At 33.4% G+C, this 25,878-nt stretch overlaps 1 protein-coding gene and 1 long non-coding RNA gene across 2 annotated transcripts in view; both read right to left on the bottom strand.

Annotated features, from left to right (window-relative positions):
• Window positions 1–25,878, bottom strand: part of DNAJC3 (DnaJ heat shock protein family (Hsp40) member C3) — a 78,585-nt gene that overhangs the window by 17,968 nt on the left and 34,739 nt on the right. The window contains exon 3 of the mRNA XM_051990544.1: window positions 157–306. Coding sequence (XP_051846504.1) covers window positions 157–306 — 150 coding nt within the window. The remainder of the gene's footprint in view (window positions 1–156; window positions 307–25,878) is intronic.
• LOC127553383 (uncharacterized) lies at window positions 13,983–24,611 on the bottom strand. The gene is made up of 2 exons (XR_007951734.1): window positions 21,859–24,611; window positions 13,983–14,241 (listed from the first exon to the last, which is right to left on the bottom strand). It is a non-coding gene; the product is annotated as an uncharacterized LOC127553383 (long non-coding RNA).

The raw sequence follows: 25,878 nt of genomic DNA, 5'->3' as shown, positions 1-25,878 counted from the left end.
ATTATTTAGAAAAATATTCTAGCTGGATGTTATTCTCAAAGGTATTAGCTTTCACTCTGGATTGAAATCCCCTGCTGGCATAGCCAAATACCAATGTAAGAACCCTCAGTGAAGGAAAAATCTACCTGCAATGGCTTCATTGTGTTATAAACTTACCTCTAAAATAGTATCAAGGAAAGCTATAGCTGCCTGATAATCTGCTCGATCAAAAGCAGAATGTGCTTGTGAACGTAAGCGCTGCATTTCATCAGCTTTTAGTAACTGAGACTGAGCTTCCTTTTCTTCATTCTCACTTGGATGAGATTTTAGCTGTAAGAAATTATAAAAAATTGTGTCAAGCTTAAGACTTGCAATTTATTTATTCTAATAATTAAAATCACACCCACTGTTCGGATTTCTTGAAAAAGTTTTTAAATAGAAAAGAGACAGGGGAAACAAAAGGAAAAATATTTGAATCTATATTAAATAGATCCAATGAACATCACTATTACTCAATATTCTTATGTAAATAAGATTATCTTTAATCTTCTGATTATCTTTTATTAATCTTTTTGTTATCTTTTTGTGTTACCAAAATACAAGTTTTTTCACATTATACTGTATTTTATGTAAAGCAGTATTGTATGAGTTATGTCTAATTCTTCCTAAAAATATACTATACGACTATGGAAAAGTAGTTATTAAACAACTTTGACTAAAAGACTAAAAAGAGGGATCAATTTTCTACTTCATTTCTCTCTCTGGGTATAGTTGACTCTCTTCATCACTGACAAGTGGAACTAACTTAAATTATCTCAATGTTGAAGAGAGTCATGTCCATCAGAATTGATCATTGCACAGTTTTGTTGTTGCCATGTTCTGGTTCTGCTCATTTCACTTAATGTATCAGTTCATTGAGGTTTTTCCAAGTCTCTCTGAAATCATTCTGCTGGTCGATTCTTACAGAACAGTAATATTCCATAGCATTCATATACCATAATTTATTCAGCCATTCTCCAAATAACAGGCATCCACTCAGTTTCCAGTTTCTTTCCAATACAAAAAGGGCTGCCACAAACATTTTTGCACATATGGGTCCCTTTCCCTCCTTTAAGATCTCTTTGGGATCTAAGCCCAGGAGTAACACTGCTATGTCAAAGGGTATGCACAGTTTGATGACTTTTTGAGCATAGTTCCAAACTGCTCTCCAGAATGGCTGAATCCATTCATAGGTCAACAACATATATCACTATCCCAGTTCCCACATCTCTCCAACATTTGTCAATATGATTTCCTGTTATCTTAGTCTCAGAGTTGTCTTAATTAGCATTTCTCTGATCAATAGTGATTTGAAGCACCTTTTCATGTGACTACAAATAATTTCAATTTCTTCATCTTTAAATTGTCTCTTCATAGCCTATGGCCATTTACCAATTGGAAAATGGCTTGAATTATTATAAATATGAGTCAGTTCTCTATATATTTTAGAAATGAGGCCTTTATTAGATCCTTTGGCAAAAACTGTTTTCCCAGTTTATTGCTTCCCTTCTAATCTTGTCTGCATTAGTTTTGTTTGTATAAAAACTTTTTAACTTAATATAATCAAAATTATCTATTTTGTCATTAGTAATGTTCTCTAATTCTTCTTTGGTCACAAATTCCTTCCTCCTCCACAAACCTGAGAGGTAAACTATCCTATGTTCTTCTAATTTGTTTATGATACCATTCTTTATATCTAGATCATGAACCTATTTTGACCTGATCTTGTTAGGTATTAGGTGTAGGTCAATGCCTACTTTCTGCCATGCCAGTTTCCAATTTTCCCAGCAGTTTTTGTCAAATAGTGAGTTCTTATCCCCAAAGCTGGAGTCTTTGGGTTTGTCAAGTACTAGATTGCTATAGTCATTGACTATTTTGTTCGGTGAACCTAACCTATTCCACTGATAGACTTTTCCATTTCTTAGCCAGTACCAAATGGTTTTGATGACCGCTGCTTTATAATATAGTTTTAGATCTGGTACAGCTAGACCACCTTCATTTGCTTTTCTCTTCATTAATTCCTTTGAAATTCCTAATCTTTAGTGAAGATCTATATCTATGAAATAGTCAACCTTAAGATCAACAAGACATAATCTAATACTTGAAAGCCAGGGAATGACATGGATAAAGGCACATTTACCAAGTACATTAGTGTTTTAGCAAGAAAAATTAATTTAATTCATGTTCAGAATTAAGTGCATTAGTAGTGAAGTGACTATGGAAGTGATTATGGAAGAGAAAGGGAAATTTACAAAGTTTTTTAAAATGAAAATTATTTCCAAAAAAGTGGATCTGAAAAAATACTGTTTCTGAAATCAATGCATTTGAAACTGAAAATGTAAAGAAATGTTTAAAAAAAAAAGCTTTGACCTAGAAAAATTTATGTTTTCCGTTGATCTTATTAAATGTAAATTTAGGGTAGGTGATCCAACTTCTTTGCTCTGCCCTCATAATTCAGCTTTATTTGGGGGTGAGGGGAATCTCATCTGAGCAGCTGAGGATAAAAAATCTGGGAGGTAAATCGGTCTCCCAAGAAAAGGTTGAATTAAAACCAACAGAATTGGTCATCATTTTATGCTAAGAAAACACTAATCCCAAACTGTCCAATTTTAAGTCACCCCCCAAACTTTAAAACATGCCCCCCTCCCTCTGCAATGAAACAGTCTTCCTTAGACCCTAACTCTCTCATTATTAAGGCAGTTAGGACAGTATGTAGGAATATACATGTAGACAGAGGATACAGGTTTGAAGTGAATATGAAAGTATAATATCTAATAAAGGAGTGAAAAAGAATGTCATGGGGAAAAGGGAAAGAGAGAAGTGAAATAGTACAAATTATGTCCAAAAAAAAAAAAAAAAAAAAAAAAACAGAAAAAACGTTTACAGTGCAAGGAAAGAAGGGGAATAGAGGTGGAATGAGTGAGAAATTAATTCTAAGAGAGAATTACATTCATACTCAACTGGATAGAGAAATCTATCTTACCTTGCAAGAAAGTAGAAGGGATACAAGAAAGGGGAAGAGTGATAGAAAGAAGGTCACAGGGAAAGGGGTAGTAAGAAGCAAAATGCTTTTGAGGAAGAATATGGTAAAAGGTGAAAAGAAAGAAAGAATAGAATGGAAAAAATACAGTTATCAATAGTGACTGTGAAAAAATTTTTGAAACAAGTTTCTCTAATAAAAGTTTCATTTCTCAAACATATAGGGAATTGAGTGAAATTTATGAAAAATATAAGCCATTACCTAATTGATAAATGATCAAAAAATCATGACAAGTTTTCAAATGAAGTAATTAAGCTATAAATTTTAACACATTAAAAATACTCTAACTCACTATGATTGGAGAACTGCAAATTAAAACAACTCTGTGGTATTAATTACCTCATACCTATTTGTAAATACGGGCTAGCTCCCTGGAGGGCCTCAGAGTCAGCCAGAGTCAGGATAAATTAAAGTTCGTGGTCTTTTAGGTGGAGAAGTGAAAGAGGCAGGCAAGCAGAATCCTGAATTCTGGAGTCATCAACCTCTCTCCTCTTCGTCCTGCTGCCAAATGACTCTGGCCTCTCTCTCCCTCCATCCTCCAATCCTTGCCTATAATTATCTTAACATCAAACATTCAGCAAGCACTGATGGTAAGAAGAGCCATTTATCCAAATACATGCTAATAGTCATTATCTCACATGGAATAGGTAATTAGCCTTGAATGCTCAACTGTCTGATACAAGCATACCTTTTTAAAGTTTCAGCCCTCTAGACCTATTGGATTGACTGATAGGACAGAAAAATAAAAGGACAAATGTTGGAGAGAAAGTGGGGAAATTAAGACAGTAATGCAATGTTGGTAGACTTATAAATTGATTCAACCATTCTGTAGAGAAATCTGAAACTATGCCCAAACAGTATAAAAATCATATATATTCTTTGACCTAACAATACTACTACTAGGCATGCATCCCCAAAGAGATAAAAAAGAAAAGGAAAAGGACCTATATATGCAAAAAACATTCATGGAAGTTCTTTTATCAGAGTAAAGCATTGGAAATTGATGGGATTTGAGTAAATTGTGGTATATGAACGTTATGGAATATTATTGTTCCGTAAGGAACGACCAGCAGGATGAATACAGAGAGGACTGGCGAGACTTACATGAACTGATGCTGAGTGAAATGAGCAGAACCAGGAGATCATTATATACCTCAACAATGATATTGTTTGAGGATGTATTCTGATGGAAGTGGACCTCTTCGATAAAGAGAGCCTTAATTGATCAAAGATGGACAGAAGCAGCTACACCCAGAGAAAGAACACTGGAAATGAATATAAACTGCTTGCATTTATGTTTTTCCTCCCAGGTTATTTATACCTTCTGAATTCAATTCTCCCTGTGCAACAAGAAAAATGTTTGGTTCTGCACACACATATATTGTATCTAGGATATACTGCAACCCATTCAACATGTAAAGGACTCTTGCCATCTCGGGGAAGGGGTGGAGGGAGGGAGGGGAAAAATCGGAACAGAACTGAATGCAAGGGATAATGCTGTAAAAATTACCCTGGCATGCGTTCTATCAATAAAAAATTATTTTAAAAAATTTAAAAAAGGAAATTGATGGGATGCCCATCAACTTCAGAATGATTGAATAAATTGTGATATGTGATTATGGTGAAATACTATTATAAGAAATAATGAGCAGGATGCTCTCAGAAAAATCTGGAAAGATTTCCATGAGCTAATGCAAAGTGAAATGTAAACAGCAATAATATAAGATTATCACAGCTATGGATGACCGCTGTTCTTAATGTAATACAATCTTCTAAGACAACTATGAAAGACTTATGATGAAAAGTGCTATCCATACTCAAAGAAAGAATTGACTGTATCTGAATACAGACTTTATTTTTTCCTGAGGTTTGAATTTTTTGGTGTACAGAAGGGTTTGGAAGGGATATGTTTTCTTTCACAACATGACTTTTATAGAAATGTTTTGTATAAATTCACATGCTTTTTAAAAGTTATATAGAAGATATTTTACAATATTGCATACCAGGTTAATATATATAGAGAGATTAATAAATAACACAAATATTTTATTAAGTATTACTGGAGTATATAGAATCTAGCAAGTTATTTGTGAATATATTACAACACGAAATCAGGAATCACATGATCTGTCTGCCATTCTTCCAAGAGATTATTGAATTATGATCTAACAGAAACTAAAAGGTGAAAATCTCTGAAAAGCGTATCTTTCTGAACATCAGAATTACAATTTCATATTTTTACCAATTCTTATTTCTATTTTAAAAAATCAATGGCTCATGAGAAGTACTGCCCATCATATATGACCAGATATGTTAGACCACCTGACCCAAAATAAATTCTACCAACAAAATAACTGACATTATTAGTTTTAATATTTGGCTGCTGTTAAGCTGCAATAATCTCTCTACAACCACTTCTACATTTATCAGTATTACAAAAAGTGTACAATTCAAAATTATTATAGCAAAATAGCTATGGCAAAGCAACATAATGACCTTTATAATGTATAAATCATGAAAGTACTAAGAGAAAAACAAACAACAACAAAAAAAAAAAATCCACATTTGTTTGTTAATAAGCCAATAAATATTTATTAGGTACTTACTATGTGGCAAGCCCTGGACTAAGTACTATAAATACAAAGAAAGGCAAGATAGTCCCTGCCTTCATGGAGAGGCAATATGTAAGCAACTAAAATCATTAAATATCAAACAGCCAGACTGGAAATTTAAAGTTATGAATATGAAAATATAAAACCATCTTATAATTCTGTCCTATAGATTCTCCTAAATTCCGACACAATTTACAACAAATATAGTTTGAAAATTCAAATAGTTTGCTAATTTCAGATATAATCTTAACCTAAAATGTTATCTAATTTGCACTCAAGTAGTTACATTCAAAATTTTGTTCTTTGAAATGATTATTTTCTTCAAGACAAGGATATAGAATACTTTAATTCCTCTTTTAAGAGAATACTAAAAATAATAATTCACTGATTATTTCCCAAAGAATGATCAAGCTGTGAAATGAACTTTTACAAGAAATTTTCTAGGCAGAAGCAACCGGTAAAACTACTTCCAAAGTACATTTAATCAAAAGCTAGCCAGTAATAAATTTTAACTCCAATTCATAAACATTACCAACATCAGTGCATACCTAAGTATATTCCAAAGAGACCTGGAGTGCCTTCACTTGCAATCAATATCAGATGATTAAAATGAGATTCTTCACCATGTAGCAGCATACAAAATACTAAACACAACATGCAGGGCCAACTACTATTCATGATTTCCCCTTGCTTTCAAATTAATATATAAAATCCTCAGTTATACTTATAAATCATAAGATTCTTTGGTTAAGAAGGACAACAAATTAGATAGCTTATCCTTTAGGCAAAAAAGTCTGAATAATATAAATTAACACAATTTTTTAAAAATGTTAATGTATTTATTCAAAACAAATGTAAAATAAGAAAAAATAGGGAAAAAAAGCAACTAAAAAAACTTTATCATGTGCCTAGCAGAATATCAGGGAGGAATAAAAATATGTTAAAACAAGTTTTCATTTCAAGAAAACATATAATAATAACAGAAGACATGTATCCAGAATTGGCTATATTTTCTTTGCTTCTTAGTGGGTTTTCTTTTATTCTCAGTTGTACACTCTTTATTCTTTTTCTCCCCTTTCCTCTCCTCCACCTCTTACAAGCAGGTTTCAGTTAAGCACAGGGGTGTGTGTGTGTGTGTGTGTGTGTGTGTGTACATACATACTCACCTATGTGCATATACACACCATACACACACACACATATATGCATATACACATAAATACAAAATAATATTAATATGGTTTACATATAATATAGATTTTAAGTTTTAAGATCAATGACTACTACCAACTTTTTTGTCTAATAAATTCTACTCCTAATCATTGATATTATTTTTGTTTATATCTCATTTCCTGTCACTGCTAACTCTTCTTCTGTTAACTTGCCTTGCTATTATTTAACCTCACCTACCCTCGTATCCCTTCCTCATTTTCTCCCCCCACCCTTTTCTTCTCTTTTTATTCCATTCCTATTAATCTATACATCATATCCTAGTCCTATTAATCTATATATCCTACTATATCCTATTCCCTTTCCTTATTTCTTTATAGATTTTGAAGGATGCTATACTCTTCTTAAGGTATATGTACACATGTGCATGTGTGTTATATACAACACACATATGCATGTACATATATATAAATTTCTTCTTTAACCCATTCCCAATACAAGTAGGTTTTCAGACCGACCATTTTTCTTCCTCCATCAAATTCCTCATTGTGGATTCTTGCTATTGTACCCCATTTGAACAGCATAATTACAATTTTTACCTTTTCCTAAAGAGTTTTGTTTTCTAAAATCACATCATACTCAGCTCTACCTCAATCTTTTTTTTGGACTATCCAATTACTAATGTCAATCTTAGACATATGGTTTACATTTCCTACATATAAAATAAATTGTTCTTATTGAGTCCTTTGAAATTAGTCTTTAATGTTGGCTCATGTTAAATTTTCTATTGAATTCAAGTTTGAGACAAAATCTTGAAAATCTGACAGTTCATTAAATGTCTCTTCTTTCAATATTATATTATTTTGCCAATATGATATTTCAGCCACAACCCTAGTTCTTTTAATTCCTGATATGTATGTGTATGTATGTGTATGTATATATATAGTTTTTCAGTTCCTGCAATGTTTTATAATAGCTGCTGATAAATCCTGTGCAATTCTTATTGTAACTCCCATATTTGAATTGGTTTTTTTTGGTTATTAATGCTGATGCTTGTAAAATTTCCTCTTTGAAGGGTTTTCAAAATTCAGCAATGATATTTCTATGTTTTCCTTAAAGGATTTTTTTTGAGGTGAGGATCAGTAGATTTTTTTTTTCTGTTTCTATTTTCCCCTCTTGTTCAATCAATTCAGGACAATTTCTTTTGATTACTTCTTATATTATTATAGCAATTTCTTTTTTCTTTTGGACTACTGTCCAATTATCCTTAGGTTTTCTCTTTCTGACTTGTTCTCCAGATCTGTTGTTTTTCTTATAAGATGTTTTACATTCTCTTCTATTTTTTTCATTCTTTACATTTAGTTTGATTTCTTGGTCTCTTATAGCTTGATGACTTCCCCTTTTTATCTCTACCCCTTAGCAAAGTACCTGATACATAGTAGGCAATTAACAAATTCTAGTTGACTGGTTGCTGTTCTACTTGAGCAGAATTAAGATAAAACTGATAGGGATGCCTCAAACAAAAAGATCTCTTCATTTACCTAATTTTTTCTCCATTTCTACTTCCAAGAGATAAAAAGGGTTCTTCTTTTTAACTTTTAACAATGTTATCCAGTGCTAGGCTATTATTCAATTCCTTGTTCAGTAAGAAACACAATTATCCCTTCCATATCATGACTTTTCTCATCATTATTTTGATATATCATGGGTTGGCATAAGAAATTCCTTTGAATGAAAATTGGGGGGGGGGGAGTTTTTCAGAAGTCGCAGACAACAGAGAAAAAGTTTAGAAGCTCAGAAATTGAGTACACGAAAAACATTCAGAATTACTCTCTTCAAATTTGTTAATTATTTAATTTTCATATTTACTTCATTTTAAATTTCTTTTTCATATAGTATTTTTACTTAACATCAACCTAGACATAGCCTATGACCAAATACTTAACCCAAATTTTACAATAAATTACTATTAAAAACCCCATAAAAGAAAATGAAACATTCAGGTTTCCATGCTATGGAAGGACTAAAAAATTTTACGCATTTTCCAGATTGCAGAGCCACTGAGCCCTTAACTCTAACAATGTGGAATGGATAACTTGTAGTAATATAGCATTATACTTTCAGCTTGCCATTTAGAAGTACTGTTGTATTATAGCATTAATAAGTTCAGTAATAAAAATAACAGCTATTATTTATGTAGTGATTTAATATTTGCAAAGCACTTTACAAGCATTATCACATTTTATCCTTAAAATCACCCCAGATGTAACTCCTATTTTACAGATGATGAAACTGAAACAAACAGAGATTAAGTGATTTGCCTAGGGTCATATAACTAGTACATGTTTGAGGTTGAATTTAAAATCTAGTCTTCCTGACTGGAAACCTTGCTTTATCATCATCATTATTATTATTATTATCACCATTTTTAATAATCAAAAAAGCTAGGAGAAATCCAAAATTCAGATAAAGAAGTTTATACTAATACAAATAAGTCATTATAAGATTTTGAACAAGAGATAAAAATAATAGAGAAGGGATTATCTATTGGTTGGAATATGATAGACTGGATCAAAGAAAACAGGCAATATTACTGGCACAAGGAGACTAGGAGAGAACTAGACTACTTTAATCTATTGTTTTTGTTGTGTCCAACTTCATAATCCATCTCAGGGTTTTCTTGGTAAAGATACTGGAATGGTTTGTTATTTTGTGCTCCAGCTCATTTTACAGATGAAAAACTGATGCAAACTGGGCTGAAGGACTTTCCCAGGATCACAATCTAATTAATATAGCTTCTAATTAGTGAGTCTTCCTGATTCTAAAGTACAGTGCTCTATCCATTGCACCATCTAACTGCTTCTTTAATCTCCTCACAATGAAACCCAGAAACTAGAATAATTCCAAAAGACTGGAAAATACTGTAAGTACACAATAGTGATTTGAAAGTTTAGTAATTAAGATTATTATATTTATTTTTGCTTATATAATATTATATAAATAACATACACATACAAACATGCAGTATCATTTGAATTCAAAACCACTTAATTTGGGGTTGCAGAAAAAAATAGATTACACTAAAACTTTGTGTTTTTTACATACTGGAAAAGATTTATTACCACAGAAAACTGATACTCAACAATTTGTCACTGTAAACTTTTTGGCCAGATTATGCTAGAAGCTATAAAACTATACATTAATGTCATTATGATCATTCACAAAAGAATACTAAAAGAATATGACTTAACACAGCTTACTATCTTAATTATATTAAGCTATAAACTAGGATGATTTAGAAAATGGGCTCCTACAGGCTTATTCTAAACTTTATGCATCAGCAAAGGTATAATATTGGAGCTGAACTGACCACAATATTCTGGGAATTTTAAATATAAAAATGAGTACATGTTACAATTGTAGAAATTTTGAGAAAGGGTAAATAACCTCATTAACAGAATTTCTAATCAAATTTAGCTATACATTAGTGAATTTAAAACTCAGTGATAACTTTAAACTAGAAATTTCAGTGTAATGCCATTTTAATTCAATAAGCATTTATATAATACTCTAAGGTTTATAAAGTGCTTTACATATGTTAATTCACTTGATCATAACTTCCTTTCAAATTCTACTTCTGATAAAATAAAAGGACACTAAGAGATGACTAGGAAAATAAGTCTGACGTTACTTCCATGAAACTGACTGACTCTAAACATTTTTCAGAAGGTAGAAATTTCCATCTATTCCAACTGTTTCAGCAAGGGTGTACTTTTATTCCTACAAACATAACACAGGCTATATAAAGACTCATATATAGCCAATATTACAATAACCTTTAAATCAAATTTATCTTTTAATTTTACTAATGAAGGCGCCCTTTTAAAAACTGAGCAAATTAAAAGAAACCAAATCGTTGTTAATGGGAGTTCTTTTAAGTCTGGAAAATAAGTTGGCCTCAATAAGTTTGCCAGAAAAATATCTGGCAAATAAGTTGGCCTCAATTACCCTAGGTAATTGAACATCAAGAGTAACATCTACATTGTATAAACATGTATACATATATTGGATTCAATATATATTTTAACATGTTTAACATATTTTGGATTACTCCCCATCTAGGGGAGGGGGTGTGGGAAGGAGGGGAAAATTTGGAACACAAGATTTTGTAAGGTCAATATTGAAAAATTATCCATGCATATGTTTTGAAAATAAAAAGCTTTAATAAGTTTTAATTAACTTTAAATAAAAACAAAACAAAGCAAAATTCAAAAGAAAAAGAGTTATATCTAGAAGTCAAAACTAAAACTTACCCAAATAACAAATGAGTTTCTGCAGAGCAACTGAAAACTTTCACTGCAAATCCATTGGACTAAACTTGGGGAAAGGGAAGGAAAAGGAGATGGGAGCACAGAACAAAAACAACCAAAAAGTGAAGCTAGCCAAGTATTATTAAAGTTATTAACTGCACCTGGGTCAAATGTGCTCACAGAACACTAAAATAGGGGAAATCCAAAAATGGTCCCGAGTATACTGTCTGTAGATGAATCATTAAAGTAGTCTTTTAATCATTCAGTTACTGAACAGCAGACTACTCTAAGACTTCACTATAATGAAGTGAAAATTGCAGAACATAAACTAAGCAATCACCATGACCTGTTTTTTCCCCCCTCAAATATTCAATACTATGAACTAGGTATAATTACATACTTAAGAATCTGTTTCACAATTCCTACAGTTCCTTTTATGACAAACAAAAAAATTAATTTAAAATACATTATGTCTAAGATATTGAAAGCAGTTCTGATATACATCACAAAAATTATTCATCATCCTGTACTTTATAACTACTGAAGAATTTACTCAAATCTCATTTTAAGGAAAAATTCTAATCTCTTTCCCCAACTCAATTTGCCAAAGTTACTACCAAGGATGGAAAATATATATATGAGTAATTCCTTCTGTGACACACAAAATTCCTAACTTTAACAAATATTGAAGTAGCCAAAATGGTGGGCAATAGTAAACTGAAGAAAAAGCAAGAAGCCTAGATTATCCACAGCAGAGTAACAGAGTTGCCTTTTTCACTGAAAAGATTTTGAAATGCTTTTTGGGGTTTGCAAAACTCTTGTTCATTTTATATCCCACTTTACATATTGTAAAACAGGAAGTTTTGCTACAGTTAAATTGTCATTAATTGAAAGCCATGTATACAGTCTCTATTTAAAAAATTACCTGGTATCAATTGGACTGAAAGATTTTTTACCAACTGTTTTTCTCTCAAATTTTACTTCTTTCTTTCTCTGAACTCCTGTGACTCATAACAGATTCAGAGAATTTTATAACTGGAAAGGAATATCAAAATGATATAGTTCAATCTATTTTATTGAGGAAAATTGAAGCTCTGAGAAGTTATAAGGTTCAAGATAGATCACTTAGTTCATAAGCAATAGAACTAGTCATCAATATAGACCTCATGATTTCTAGTAGTATTATTCCACTAATACATTGCCTTTTGTAACACTTTTTCGTTTTTAATCTATCATATTCTTCCTTTTTATATGAATATGTCTTAATTGCCCATTTAAATAGTTAAACTCCATGACAGTAAAGATATATCTTTTACTTCTCTAGATAAACCATAGCAAATAGTACAATATACCTGTCTGGCAGGAGAACTGGGAGTCCAATTTCATAAAAACCCAAACTGCTTCTTTTCATCCTGAGATAAACACTTATAAGCAATATATCCATATGAGACGATGAAATCTAAAATTATCCTGCTTAAATCTGTTTCTATTTTTTTATTTAAAATAAAATGTATCTGCCGTCCTTTCTAGGGGATATCATTAGCACTACCATCACCATCACCATTCAAATTTCCTCTTTTGCCCCCCAATTAAAAAACTATGAGAAGAAACCCTATATTAAATAAATAAGCAAAACTAAACATACAGAGGCCATATTCAAAAGACAAGTTCACCACTGGTCCTCTGGAGACATGGTTGGCCATTACACTAATCAGTTAAGTTTTTTTTTTTTTTTTAATCATTTATTTTTTACAATGTTGCAATCCTTGAACACACTGTTCTAGTTCTGCTTACTTGACTGTATGAGTTAATACTGCTCAGGGTTCTCTAAAATTCTCATCGTACTATGAAATATCCCAGATGCCGTAATTTATTAAGTCTTTTCCCAATTGCCAAGCAGCTTCTAGCTTCTAATTTTTTGTAGTGTGTGTGTGTGTGTATGTGTGTGAGAGAGAGAGAGAGATGCTTTCAACTATCTTGTCCCAGCATTAATCTTCTCCCAATATCCACTTATTTCCCAGTTCACTCTCACTACACCAAGTAAAAGCAAGTAATCAACCCTCCTTTGTCTTCTTTCAGGTGACAGGGAGGTTCAGCAGATACACAATACTCTCACCCTAAATATAAGAAGAATAAATTCCTTACCCTTCTCCCTCCTTTCTACACAAAGGTATTTACACTAACTCTCCTTCTCTTTCTATTCATTAAAGCATTAGAAAACACTGAACTCTCTCAAAACTTTCTTCTTTCTTTGCCTTCTAGAATATTGGCACTATATAGTTTCCTTCCCATTGCTCAAGTAAGTTTACTTTTATAGATTTCTCTAGACTAGTGGTTCTCAAAGTTTGGTCCAGAGTATCCTGGGAATCTCTGAAATCTTTTCAGAGATTCTATAAATTCATAATTAGTTTTTATTTTAAATGTGATCAATATCTGTAACTATAAACTACATAAACAAAAACTCTTTAGACAGATCCTCAATCATTTTTAATAGAATAAAGACACTGAAAACAAAAGTTTGAGGACCGCTGCATCTAGACACTCAAATTTTCATATTCAGCTATGGGTGATAATCGTCATAAAGGATTTTAAAACCTTTTTAATAATTTGTATTTTGCAATATTTCATTACAAGATCTCTCATTTAAAACAGAAGCTGCCAGGTCTTATGTAATCCTGATTGTGGTTCCTTATCATTTGACCTAACTCTTTCTGGATGTACACAATAATTTTTCAAAACTGTTCATTTTACAATAGCATTGTTAAAGTACAAATTGTTATCGTTTCTACTCAGTTCACTCTGCTTTAATTCATATAACTCCTTAAAACAAACTTTTCCCTTATTTCTTACATGACAATAATATTACCTTACATTCATATCCTACAGTATGTTTAATTACTCCCCAACTGATGAGTACCCCGTTAGTTTCCAATTTTTTTTTTACCACAAAATTTCAAACTGATTTTCAAAATGGTTGAATCCATTCATAATTCTACCAATAGTGCAACAATGTCTATTTTTTCACAGACCCTCCAATATTTGTCTTTTTTTTTTTGGCATCTTTGCCAATCCAGTGTGTATGAGGCAAAACCTGAGATCCTTTCATTTCTGTTTTTCTTTGGTAGTTTGTCTCTGATTAATAGACAGAATGAGCAAGAAGCTGAAGAGGACTTTAACCCTTGACAGCTTCTATACAGATAGAGAGCAGACTCTAAATCCTGAGGAGACTAAAAACAGGCAGTCCCCAGGTGATTCCCCAAAGGAGGAGATCGTCTGTTCCTCAGCACAGATGAACCTCATAGAAGTGATTAAAAAGGCTCTCACAAGGGAGCTAGAAGAAAAATGGGGAAAGCAGAGTGAGGCTTGGCAAAAGGAGAGGGAGGCTTGGCAAAAGAGCCTGGAGAAAGTTAAAGAGAGAGTGGATAAAGAAGTAAAATCCTTGAAAAATAGGATTAGTGAACTGGAAACAGAAAACAGCTCTCTAAAAAACAAAATTGGCGAAATGGAAAAAAATTCCACAGAACAAAAGAACTCAATTGGACAATTAGAGAAAGATTTTAAAAAAGTGAGTGAAGAGAATACTTCACTGAAAATCAGAATTGAACAAGTGGAATTGAATGACTCGAGGAGACAAGAAGAATCAGTCAAGCAAATCCAAAAAAATCAAACAATGGAGAAAAATGTGAAATACCTTCTGGGGAAGACAACAGACCTGGAAAACAGATCCAGGAGAGACAATCTGAGAATCATTGGACTCCCAGAAAAACATGATGAAAAAAAGAGCCTGGACACTGTCTCCCAGGAAATTATCAAAGAGAACTGCCCAGAAGTCATAGGAACAGAGGAAAAAATAAACATTGAAAGGATTCATCGATCACCCACTGAAAGGGATCCTAAAATCAAAACACCAAGGAATATAGTGGCCAAATGCCAGAACCCTCAGGTGAAAGAAAAAATATTGCAAGCGGCTAGAAAAACCCAATTCAAGTATCAAGGAGCCACAATAAGGATCACCCAGGATCTGGCAGCATCCACATTAAAAGATCGAAGGGCCTGGAATATGATATTCCGAAAGGCTAAGGAACTTGGTATGCAACCAAAAATAACTTACCCAGCGAGAATGAGCATCTTTTTCCAGGGAAGAAGATGGACATTCAACGAAGTAAGCGAATTTCATCTATTTCTGATGAAAAAACCAGAACTTAACAAAAAGTTTGATCTACAAATATAGAACTCAAGAGAAATCTAAAAAGGTAAAGATTAATCTTGGGAACTATATTTTGACTATATAGATGTATAAAGAATACATGTATATCTTGTTCTAGAAATTGATGTGGAAAGGACATTGTACCAGAAAAAGGGTAAAGTGGGGGTAGTACATCTCATGAAGAGGCATAGGAAACCTATTATATCTGAGAGAAAGAATGGAGGGGGATGAATATAGTGGGTATCTTACTGCCTTCAGAATTGGCTTTAAGTGAAAAATCTTAAGACATATTCAATCTATGGTGAAACTTCTCCCATCTCATTGAAAAGTGAGAAGGGAAAAGTGGAAAGGGAAGGAATAAGCTAAGCGGAAGGGAATACGGGAACTGGGAGGGAAAGGGGTAAGATAGGGGGAGGAACTCTAAGGCGGGGGGAGGGACACTAAAAAGGGAGGGCTGTGAGAAGCAAGGGGTGCTCACAAGCTTAATACTTGGAAGGGGGGAAAGGGGAAAGAAGGGAGGAAAGCATAAACCGGGGTTAACAAGATGGCAAGTAATACAGAATTGGTCATTCTAACCATAAACGTGAACGGGGTAAACTCCCCCATAAAGAGGAAGCGGTTAGCAGAATGGATTAAAAGCCAGAATCCTACAATATGTTGTTTACAGGAAACACACCTGAAGCGGGGAGATACATGCAGGTTAAAGGTAAAAGGTTGGAGCAAAATCTACTATGCTTCAGGTGAAGTCAAAAAAGCAGGGGTAGCCATCCTGATCTCAGATCAAGCTAAAGCAAAAATTGACCTAATTAAAAGAGATAAGGAAGGACACTATATCTTGTTAAAGGGTAGCATGGATAATGAAGCACTATCTATATTAAACATATATGCACCAAGTGGGGTAGCATCTAAATTCTTAAAAGAGAAACTAAGAGAGCTGCAAGAAGAAATAGACAGTAAAACTATAATAGTGGGAGATCTTAACCTTGCACTCTCAGAATTAGATAAATCAAACCAGAAAATAAATAAGAAAGAAGTCAAAGAGGTAAACAGAATACTAGAAAAGCTAGATATGATAGATCTCTGGAGAAAATGTAATGGAGACAGAAAGGAATACACTTTCTTTTCAGCAGTTCATGGAACCTATACAAAAATTGACCATATATTAGGACATAAAAACCTCAAACTCAAATGTAGTAAGGCAGAAATAGTAAATGCATCCTTTTCAGACCATGATGCAATGAAAATTACATTCAACAAAAAAGCAGGGGGAAGTAGACCAAAAAATAATTGGAAACTAAATAATCTCATACTAAAGAATGATTGGGTAAAACAGCAAATCATAGACATAATTAATAACTTCACCCAAGAAAACGATAATAATGAGACATCATACCAAAATGTATGGGATGCAGCCAAAGCGGTAATAAGGGGAAATTTCATATCTCTAGAGGCCTATTTGTATAAAATAGAGAAAGAGAAGGTCAATGAATTGGGTTTGCAATTAAAAATGCTAGAAAAGGAACAAATTAAAAACCCCCAGTCAAACACTAAACTTGAAATTCTAAAAGTAAAAGGTGAGATCAATAAAATTGAAAGTAAAAAAACTATTGAATTGATTAATAAAACTAAGAGTTGGTTCTATGAAAAAACCAACAAAATAGACAAACCCTTAGTAAATCTGATTTAAAAAAGGAAAGAGGAAAATCAAATTGTTAGTCTTAAAAATGAAAAGGGAGAACTCACCACTAACGAAGAGGAAATTAGAGCAATAATTAGGAGTTACTTTGCCCAACTTTATGCCAATAAATTCGACAACTTAAGTGAAATAGAAAAATACCTCCAAAAATACAGCTTGCCCAAACTAACAGAGGAAGAAGTAAATATCCTAAACAGTCCCATCTCAGAAAAAGAAATAGAACAAACTATCAATCAACTCCCTAAGAAAAAATCCCCAGGACCAGATGGATTTACATGTGAATTCTACCAAACATTTAAAGAACAATTAACTCCAATGTTATATAAACTATTTGAAAAAATAGGGATTGAAGGAGTCCTACCAAACTCCTTTTATGACACAGATATGGTACTGATACCTAAACCAGGTAGGCTGAAAACAGAGAAAGAAAATTATAGACCAATCTCCCTAATGAATATTGATGCTAAAATCTTAAATAAAATATTAGCAAAAAGATTACAGAAAATTGTCACCAGGATAATACACTATGACCAAGTAGGATTTATACCAGGAATGCAGGGCTGGTTCAATATTAGGAAAACTATTAGCATAATTGACTATATCAATAACCAAACAAAACAAAAACCACATGATCATCTCAATAGATGCAGAAAAAGCATTTGATAAAATCCAACATCCATTCCTAATAAAAACACTTGAGAGCATAGGAATAAATGGACTTTTCCTTAAAATAGTCAGGAGCATATATTTAAAACCATCAGTAAGCATCATATGCAATGGGGAAAAACTGGAACCTTTCCCAGTGAGATCTGGAGTGAAGCAAGGTTGCCCACTATCACCATTATTATTTAATATCGTATTAGAAACACTAGCCTCGGCAATAAGAGTCGAGAAAGATATAAAAGGAATTAGAGTAGGCAATGAGGAAACCAAACTATCACTCTTTGCAGATGATATGATGGTATACCTAGAGAACCCCAGAGATTCTACCAAAAAGCTATTGGAAATAATTCATAATTTTAGCAAAGTAGCTGGCTACAAAATAAATCCCCATAAATCCTCAGCATTTTTATACATCACCAACAAAACCCAACAGCAAGAGATACAAAGAGAAATTCCATTCAGAATAACTGTTGATACCATAAAATATTTGGGAATCTATCTACCAAAGGAAAGTCAGGAATTATATGAGCAAAATTATAAAAAAGTCTCCACACAAATAAAGTCAGACTTAAATAATTGGAAAAATATTAAGTGCTCTTGGATTGGCCGAGCGAACATAATAAAGATGACAATACTCCCTAAACTAATCTATTTATTTAGTGCTATACCAATCAGACTTCCAAGAAAATATTTTATTGATCTAGAAAAAATAACAACAAAATTCATATGGAACAAAAGTCGAGAATCTCAAGGGAATTAATGAAAAAAAAATCAAATGAAGGTGGCCTAGCTGTACCTGATCTAAAATTATATTATAAAGCAGCAGTCACCAAAACCATTTGGTATTGGCTAAGAAATAGATTAGTGGATCAGTGGAAAAGGCTAGGCTCACAAGACAGAATAGTCAACTATAGCAATCTAGTGTTTGACAAACCCAAAGCCCCTAACTTCTGGGAAAAGAATTCATTATTTGATAAAAACTGCTGGGATAATTGGAAATTAGTATGGCAGAAATTAGGCATGGACCCACACTTAACACCATATACCAAGATAAGATCAAAATGGGTCTATGACCTAGGCATAAAGAACGAGATTATAAATAAATTAGAGGAACATAGAATAGTTTATCTCTCAGACTTGTGGAGGAGAAAGAAATTTGTGACCAAAGATGAACTAGAGACCATTACCGATCACAGAATAGAAAATTTCGATTACATCAAATTAAAAAGCCTTTGTACAAATAAAACTAATGCAAACAAAATTAGAAGGGAAGCAACAAACTGGGAAAACATTTTCACAGTTAAAGGTTCTGATAAAGGCCTCATTTCCAAAATATATAGAGAACTGACTCAAATTTATAAGAAATCAAGCCATTCTCCAATTGATAAATGGTCAAAGGATATGAACAGACAATTTTCAGAGGATGAGATTGAAACTATTACCACTCATATGAAAGAGTGTTCCAAATCATTATTGATCAGAGAAATGCAAATTAAGACAACTCTGAGATACCACTACACACCTGTCAGATTGGCTAAGATGACAGGAAAAAATAATGATGAATGTTGGAGGGGATGCGGGAAAACTGGGACACTAATGCATTGTTGGTGGAGTTGTGAACGAATCCAACCATTCTGGAGAGCAATCTGGAATTATGCCCAAAAAATTATCAAAATGTGCATATCCTTTGATCCAGCAGTGTTTCTATTGGGCTTATATCCCAAAGAAATACTAAAGAAGGGAAAGGGACCTGTATGTGCCAAAATGTTTGTAGCAGCCCTGTTTGTAGTGGCTAGAAACTGGAAAATGAATGGATGCCCATCAATTGGAGAATGGCTGGGTAAATTGTGGTATATGAATGTTATGGAATATTATTGTTCTGTAAGAAATGACCAGCAGGATGAATACAGAGAGGCTTGGAGAGACCTACATGAACTGATGCTAAGTGAAATGAGCAGAACCAGGAGATCATTATACACTTCGACAACGATATTGTATGAGGACATATTTTGATGGAAGTGGATTTCTTTGACAAAGAGACCTGAGTTTCAATTGATAAATGACGGACAAAAGCAGCTACACCCAAAGAAAGAACACTGGGAAACGAATGTGAACTATCTGCATTTTTGTTTTTCTTCCCGGATTATTTATACCTTCTGAATCCAATTCTCCCTACGCAACAAGAGAACTGTTCGGTTCTGCAAACATATATTGTATCTAGGATATACTGCAACATATCCAACATATAAAGGACTGCTTGCCATCTAGGGGAGGGGGTGGAGGGAGGGAGGGGAAAAAAAAAATCAAAAAAAAAAAAATAAAAAAAAAAAAAAATAAAAAAAAAAAAAAAAAAGATATATCTTTTACTTCTCTAGATAAACCATAGCAAATAGTACAATATACCTGTCTGGCAGGAGAACTGGGAGTCCAATTTCATAAAAACCCAAACTGCTTCTTTTCATCCTGAGATAAACACTTATAAGCAATATATCCATATGAGACGATGAAATCTAAAATTATCCTGCTTAAATCTGTTTCTATTTTTTTATTTAAAATAAAATGTATCTGCAGTCCTTTCTAGGGGATATCATTAGCACTACCATCACCATCACCATCCAAATTTCCTCTTTTGCCCCCCAATTAAAAAACTATGAGAAGAAACCCTATATTAAATAAACAAGCAAAACTAAACATACAGAGGCCATATTCAAAAGACAAGTTCACCACTGGTCCTCTGGAGACATGGTTGGTCATTACACTAATCAGTTAAGTTTTTTTTTTTTTAATCATTTATTTTTTACAATGTTGCAATCCTTGAACACACTGTTCTAGTTCTGCTTACTTGACTGTATGAGTTAATACTGCTCAGGGTTCTCTAAAATTCTCATCGTACTATGAAATATCCCAGATGCCGTAATTTATTAAGTCTTTTCCCAATTGCCAAGCAGCTTCTAGCTTCTAATTTTTTGTAGTGTGTGTGTGTGTGTGTGTGTGTGTGTGTGTGTGAGAGAGAGAGATGCTTTCAACTATCTTGTCCCAGCATTAATCTTCTCCCAATATCCACTTGTTTCCCAGTTCACTCTCACTACACCAAGTAAAAGCAAGTAATCAACCCTCCTTTGTCTTCTTTCAGGTGACAGGGAGGTTCAGCAGATACACAATACTCTCACCCTAAATATAAGAAGAATAAATTCCTTACCCTTCTCCCTCCTTTCTACACAAAGGTATTTACACTAACTCTCCTTCTCTTTCTATTCATTAAAGCATTAGAAAACACTGAACTCTCTCAAAACTTTCTTCTTTCTTTGCCTTCTAGAATATTGGCACTATATAGTTTCCTTCCCATTGCTCAAGTAAGTTTACTTTTATAGATTTCTCTAGACTAGTGGTTCTCAAAGTTTGGTCCAGAGTATCCTGGGAATCTCTGAAATCTTTTCAGAGATTCTATAAATTCATAATTAGTTTTTATTTTAAATGTGATCAATATCTGTAACTATAAACTACATAAACAAAAACTCTTTAGACAGATCCTCAATCATTTTTAATAGAATAAAGACACTGAAAACAAAAGTTTGAGGACCGCTGCATCTAGACACTCAAATTTTCATATTCAGCTATGGGTGATAATCGTCATAAAGGATTTTAAAACCTTTTTAATAATTTGTATTTTGCAATATTTCATTACAAGATCTCTCATTTAAAACAGAAGCTGCCAGGTCTTATGTAATCCTGATTGTGGTTCCTTATCATTTGACCTAACTCTTTCTGGATGTACACAATAATTTTTCAAAACTGTTCATTTTACAATAGCATTGTTAAAGTACAAATTGTTATCGTTTCTACTCAGTTCACTCTGCTTTAATTCATATAACTCCTTAAAACAAACTTTTCCCTTATTTCTTACATGACAATAATATTACCTTACATTCATATCCTACAGTATGTTTAATTACTCCCCAACTGATGAGTACCCCGTTAGTTTCCAATTTTTTTTTACCACAAAATTTCAAACTGATTTTCAAAATGGTTGAATCCATTCATAATTCTACCAATAGTGCAACAATGTCTATTTTTTCACAGACCCTCCAATATTTGTCTTTTTTTCTGGCATCTTTGCCAATCCAGTGTGTATGAGGCAAAACCTGAGATCCTTTCATTTCTGTTTTTCTAATTATTAATAAGTTGGAGCATTTTGTTCATATATAGAGTCTAGATTTCCTCTTTTAAAAACTGTGTTTATTTCCTTAGGCCTTTTTGTGGAAATGTGGTGATCTTCTTCCCAAAACGCAGCCAGGTGATAAAAGTTCAGATCTTTTATTATCTCCAATATAGCCCGGTTAGCCTAGAGGCCTATCTCTCTGCTTGGTTCCAAGAGCTCTCTCCGAATATCTTTAAATCCAAAGGTCTGGTCCTTTAGCCTCTGCCTCTGCTTTCTTCTGCCTCCAACCAAGACAGAGATGGAAGGTCTCTCTTATCTCCTTCTGGGGAGCCCAGCCACCAACTTGCCGCGGAGAGAGGGCTTCTGGCGTAGCTCCACTGAAATCCGTCAAAGTGTTCTCTGCACCAGAGTCGTTCTTCTCGAGTCCAGCGCGATCAGCCAGCCAAGAAGAAAAAATGTATTCTGCCATAAATCCCTCATCGCTGGCCTTTTATATGCCTCTTCTGAGAGAATGGGATTATGGGTTTTCTCCCATAGTGCTCTCTGGCCCAATGAGCTTTAAGGGAGGTGTAGAAAGTGTACTTTGTGAAGCTAGCATACTTGTGGACTCCAGTGAGTAAAGGTGTGAACACAAGCCTTGTCTTAATTAGTTCTACTTAGTACCTTGTTTCAGGTTCTGGCCAAAACAACTTCTTGTAAGATTAGATCAACTCTAATTACTTAGCAGTTAGTAGGAATTCCAACACTTTTTCTTCATTTTTTCTTCTATGAAAATTTTTATATCACACTTCTATTTCTTCAATCTTTTGATTTTGTTCTAATAATCATTATAATCTCATTAAGTAAATGCTTGTTACAATCTAGTTTTCAGAGTTTTCCTCACCCGAAACTAACACTTTCTCTTCTAAGCCATTTCTTTTCCTTCTAATTCACACCCACAGAATTATTTCATTTTTTAATTTCTTGCTTCAATTCTTCCAAGTATTCATGTAAGCTTTGTCCAAAGACAATTTTTCCCCCTTTGGATTTCAGTTACCTTCTCATTCTTTTTGGAATATGTCTTCATCTACCACTTTTTTTTTTTTTTTTAAATACTGTTCAAGATCATTTTTGGTCTGCTTATCTCTACAGCTTTAATTTCTGAACTATGTTTTTTTTCCAGGGCCAAATTCTTCCTCCTGCTATACTTTGGGTGGAATAGTTGACCCCTCTTGCTTTCATCTCTACTCACATGTCCTACTGTGTTGACCTCCACCTTTCAGGGTTAGGCTCTCCCTGTATTTGAGATTGAGAGTTCTGAGTTTTCAGGATCCTTTAAGACAGAATGCTAGTAACCACAGAGTCTCTAAGAACCTTGATTATCCAGGTCTAGTCACATGTACTGCACTAGTCAATGCCACATGGTACCTGGAAGCTGCCTAGAATTTCCAAGAATACCATCCTGGATCTTTTTGACCACTGTTTAAGGGTTGAGAGGAGAAGTCGGCTTCAATTATTTCTGCTTCTGAGCAGAAGTTCCTTCAAGCTATATGTATTTCTGATCATGCTTAGAGTTAGCTTGCTTGATAGTTGACAGTTCATGAGTTCTTCCTTCATGGGTTGTGGCTGATTTTTTAATGGACTTCTGAGGTATAACTCACAGTGTAGTTTCTCATTGGATTTCCTAATCATTATTCAGCATGATACAAATTTTTGGTTTTTACTGGAATAGGCACACAGGATTTAAGCAGTCTGCCTTTATTCAAGCAGCCCAAAATGCTTTAAGTATCTTTTCCAACTGTAAAGAGCTTGTCTTCCCTTCCAAATTCAAGTCCAATGTGAGCAATACAACAACAACAGCCTACAGACATGTTGGAGTGAATATTCCACAGGAATCTCAACCTCAACATATCCAAGATAAAACTCATTATCTCGTCCCAAAAATCCATCACTCTTCTGAACTTCTTGTTCCTGTCAGGGTTACCATTATCCTTTTATTACACCAGATTCACAATCTCTGCCATTATCTTTTACTCATTATTCTCCCTTACCCCGTAACAAATCAATTGTCACGCTTTGTTCATTTCTACCTCCATGCTTTTCTTTTCAGTCAAAAAAAAACAAAACAAAACAGAATCTCACAATTGTTCACCTAGACTACAGAAATTATTTCCTATTTGATCTCTTTGCTTCAGGTCACAATTTCCTTTAATTCAACCTCCTCCACCTAATTTAGCTGCCAAAATATTCCTAAAGCACAATCCAGACCATGTCACAACTCTACTTAATAAATTCCACTAGCTCTTTATTAGCACTAAGATAAAATTCGATGCCAATTCAAACATCCCCTCATATATGAGGTCTTCCCTGATTTTCAGTATCTGGGGTCTCATTCCCTCCTTCCTCTACTACCCAAAAAAGAAAAAATTACTTTATTTTGTACATCCTAACTTTGTGTACATGTTGTCAATCCCAAAAGAACCCTTTGTCAGGAACTTAAATGTGCTTAACAAATGCATGCTAATTGAATGATTAATTAGGAATGAAACTGTAAATTGATTTATCCCAAACAACTCTTTAACTCAAAGGAAAGGGTGTTAAGTTACATATTTTATTCTAAGAGCTCCAACTTCAATTGTATTTCACAATTCCATCCTTCCAAGAAGAAATACAGCTAAGATCTACTCATGCAACAAAGAATTCAAAGAGTATTTAATATACTATTTAATTCTATCTAAATCATTTTTCTAAATGCCTAGTGTCCTATGAGAGTAAGGCTCTCAGAATAATAAATTCTATTCTATTTGGACAACTATTTTCACCTCAGTTCTGTTTAAGGGTATTATTTCAAAAAGAAAGTTGTATGATTTTATCCTGGCTTTTTTCTTTTTAAATGGAAATAAAGCTGTCTAGTACATGAGTCTATTCAATGTGTCAGTCTACACTTTGTCTCTGGCTGGAGGATTCAAACTTTCATTTCCCAATCCCTCCTCCCTCTTTCCTCCTCCCCCACCCCCCACCCCAAAAAAATGCTTAAAGGCTAAAGCACAAGTCAAATAATATCTGGCATTCTTTTCTTTGGCCATCATTAATTCAACGGTGAAATAAATGGTCACTTTGTTTAGAGTTTCTAATGTTGTCACTTCACCAATTAGATTTTTCTTGTTGGGAACAACTAAGTCCAGGGTGGTGGCTGAATTAATTTCTTTTATTTTCCTCCTTGTGGCATAGTCAAAAGAGAACTGGATTTGAAGTTCAGAGATCTTCATTTGAATTCTACTTTATAGATACTAGCTAGCTGTACAGTTCTGGGTAAAATAAAATCTCCTAGAATCTGTTTCAGAACCTATCACAGGGGAACAATGCTACCCGAGCTAGTTACTGCACAGTATTACTGAGACAAAAATACTTAGCAAAGTTTAAAGAGCTACATAATAATAATTTCAATATTATAAAATAAGTATAATAGCATTATTCCTTACACTCACAGACCTGTAAGAATAATGTCAAAGTCCTGAAAGAGCTGAGGGTTAAGAATTCTGAGTTTTAGCTACACTAGGAGCAAAGGAAAACAAAGATAGACAAGAGTCTCTTAGTGGGCATGAAAGCATTACAAAACAAAAAGCAACACTACTCAACTACTTTTTGTATCCATTTTCTTTGTAGAAGAGAAGAATCTTGACAGTAAATAAGGGGAATTGATTGAGAAGATCCATATATTTTAAACAAATCTATGAATTACACACCATGGTACTTTAAAGATGCAAATATGATTGCTGAACTGTTGTCATCTTCAAGTAACATAATAACTTCAAACATAACTTTTCAAAAAAAAAAAAAAAGAATATGGAATCTACAAACTATCTATGGCCTTAACGATCTTGAAAATTTTGGGGAAAATTGTAACAGTTAACCAGTAAGTATTCATTAAATGCTTAGTATATTCCAAGTGATATGTTATATATGCTAAAGATACAAAGTAAAAACTATCCCTGTGCTCAAGAAGCTTACATTTTAAACAGAG

Source organism: Antechinus flavipes, chromosome 3 (genome assembly GCF_016432865.1).
Source record: "Antechinus flavipes isolate AdamAnt ecotype Samford, QLD, Australia chromosome 3, AdamAnt_v2, whole genome shotgun sequence".
NCBI classification, from domain to species: Eukaryota; Metazoa; Chordata; class Mammalia; order Dasyuromorphia; family Dasyuridae; genus Antechinus; species Antechinus flavipes.
Note: the sequence above shows the minus strand (reverse complement) of the source record. Positions and strands in the feature narration are given on the sequence as shown.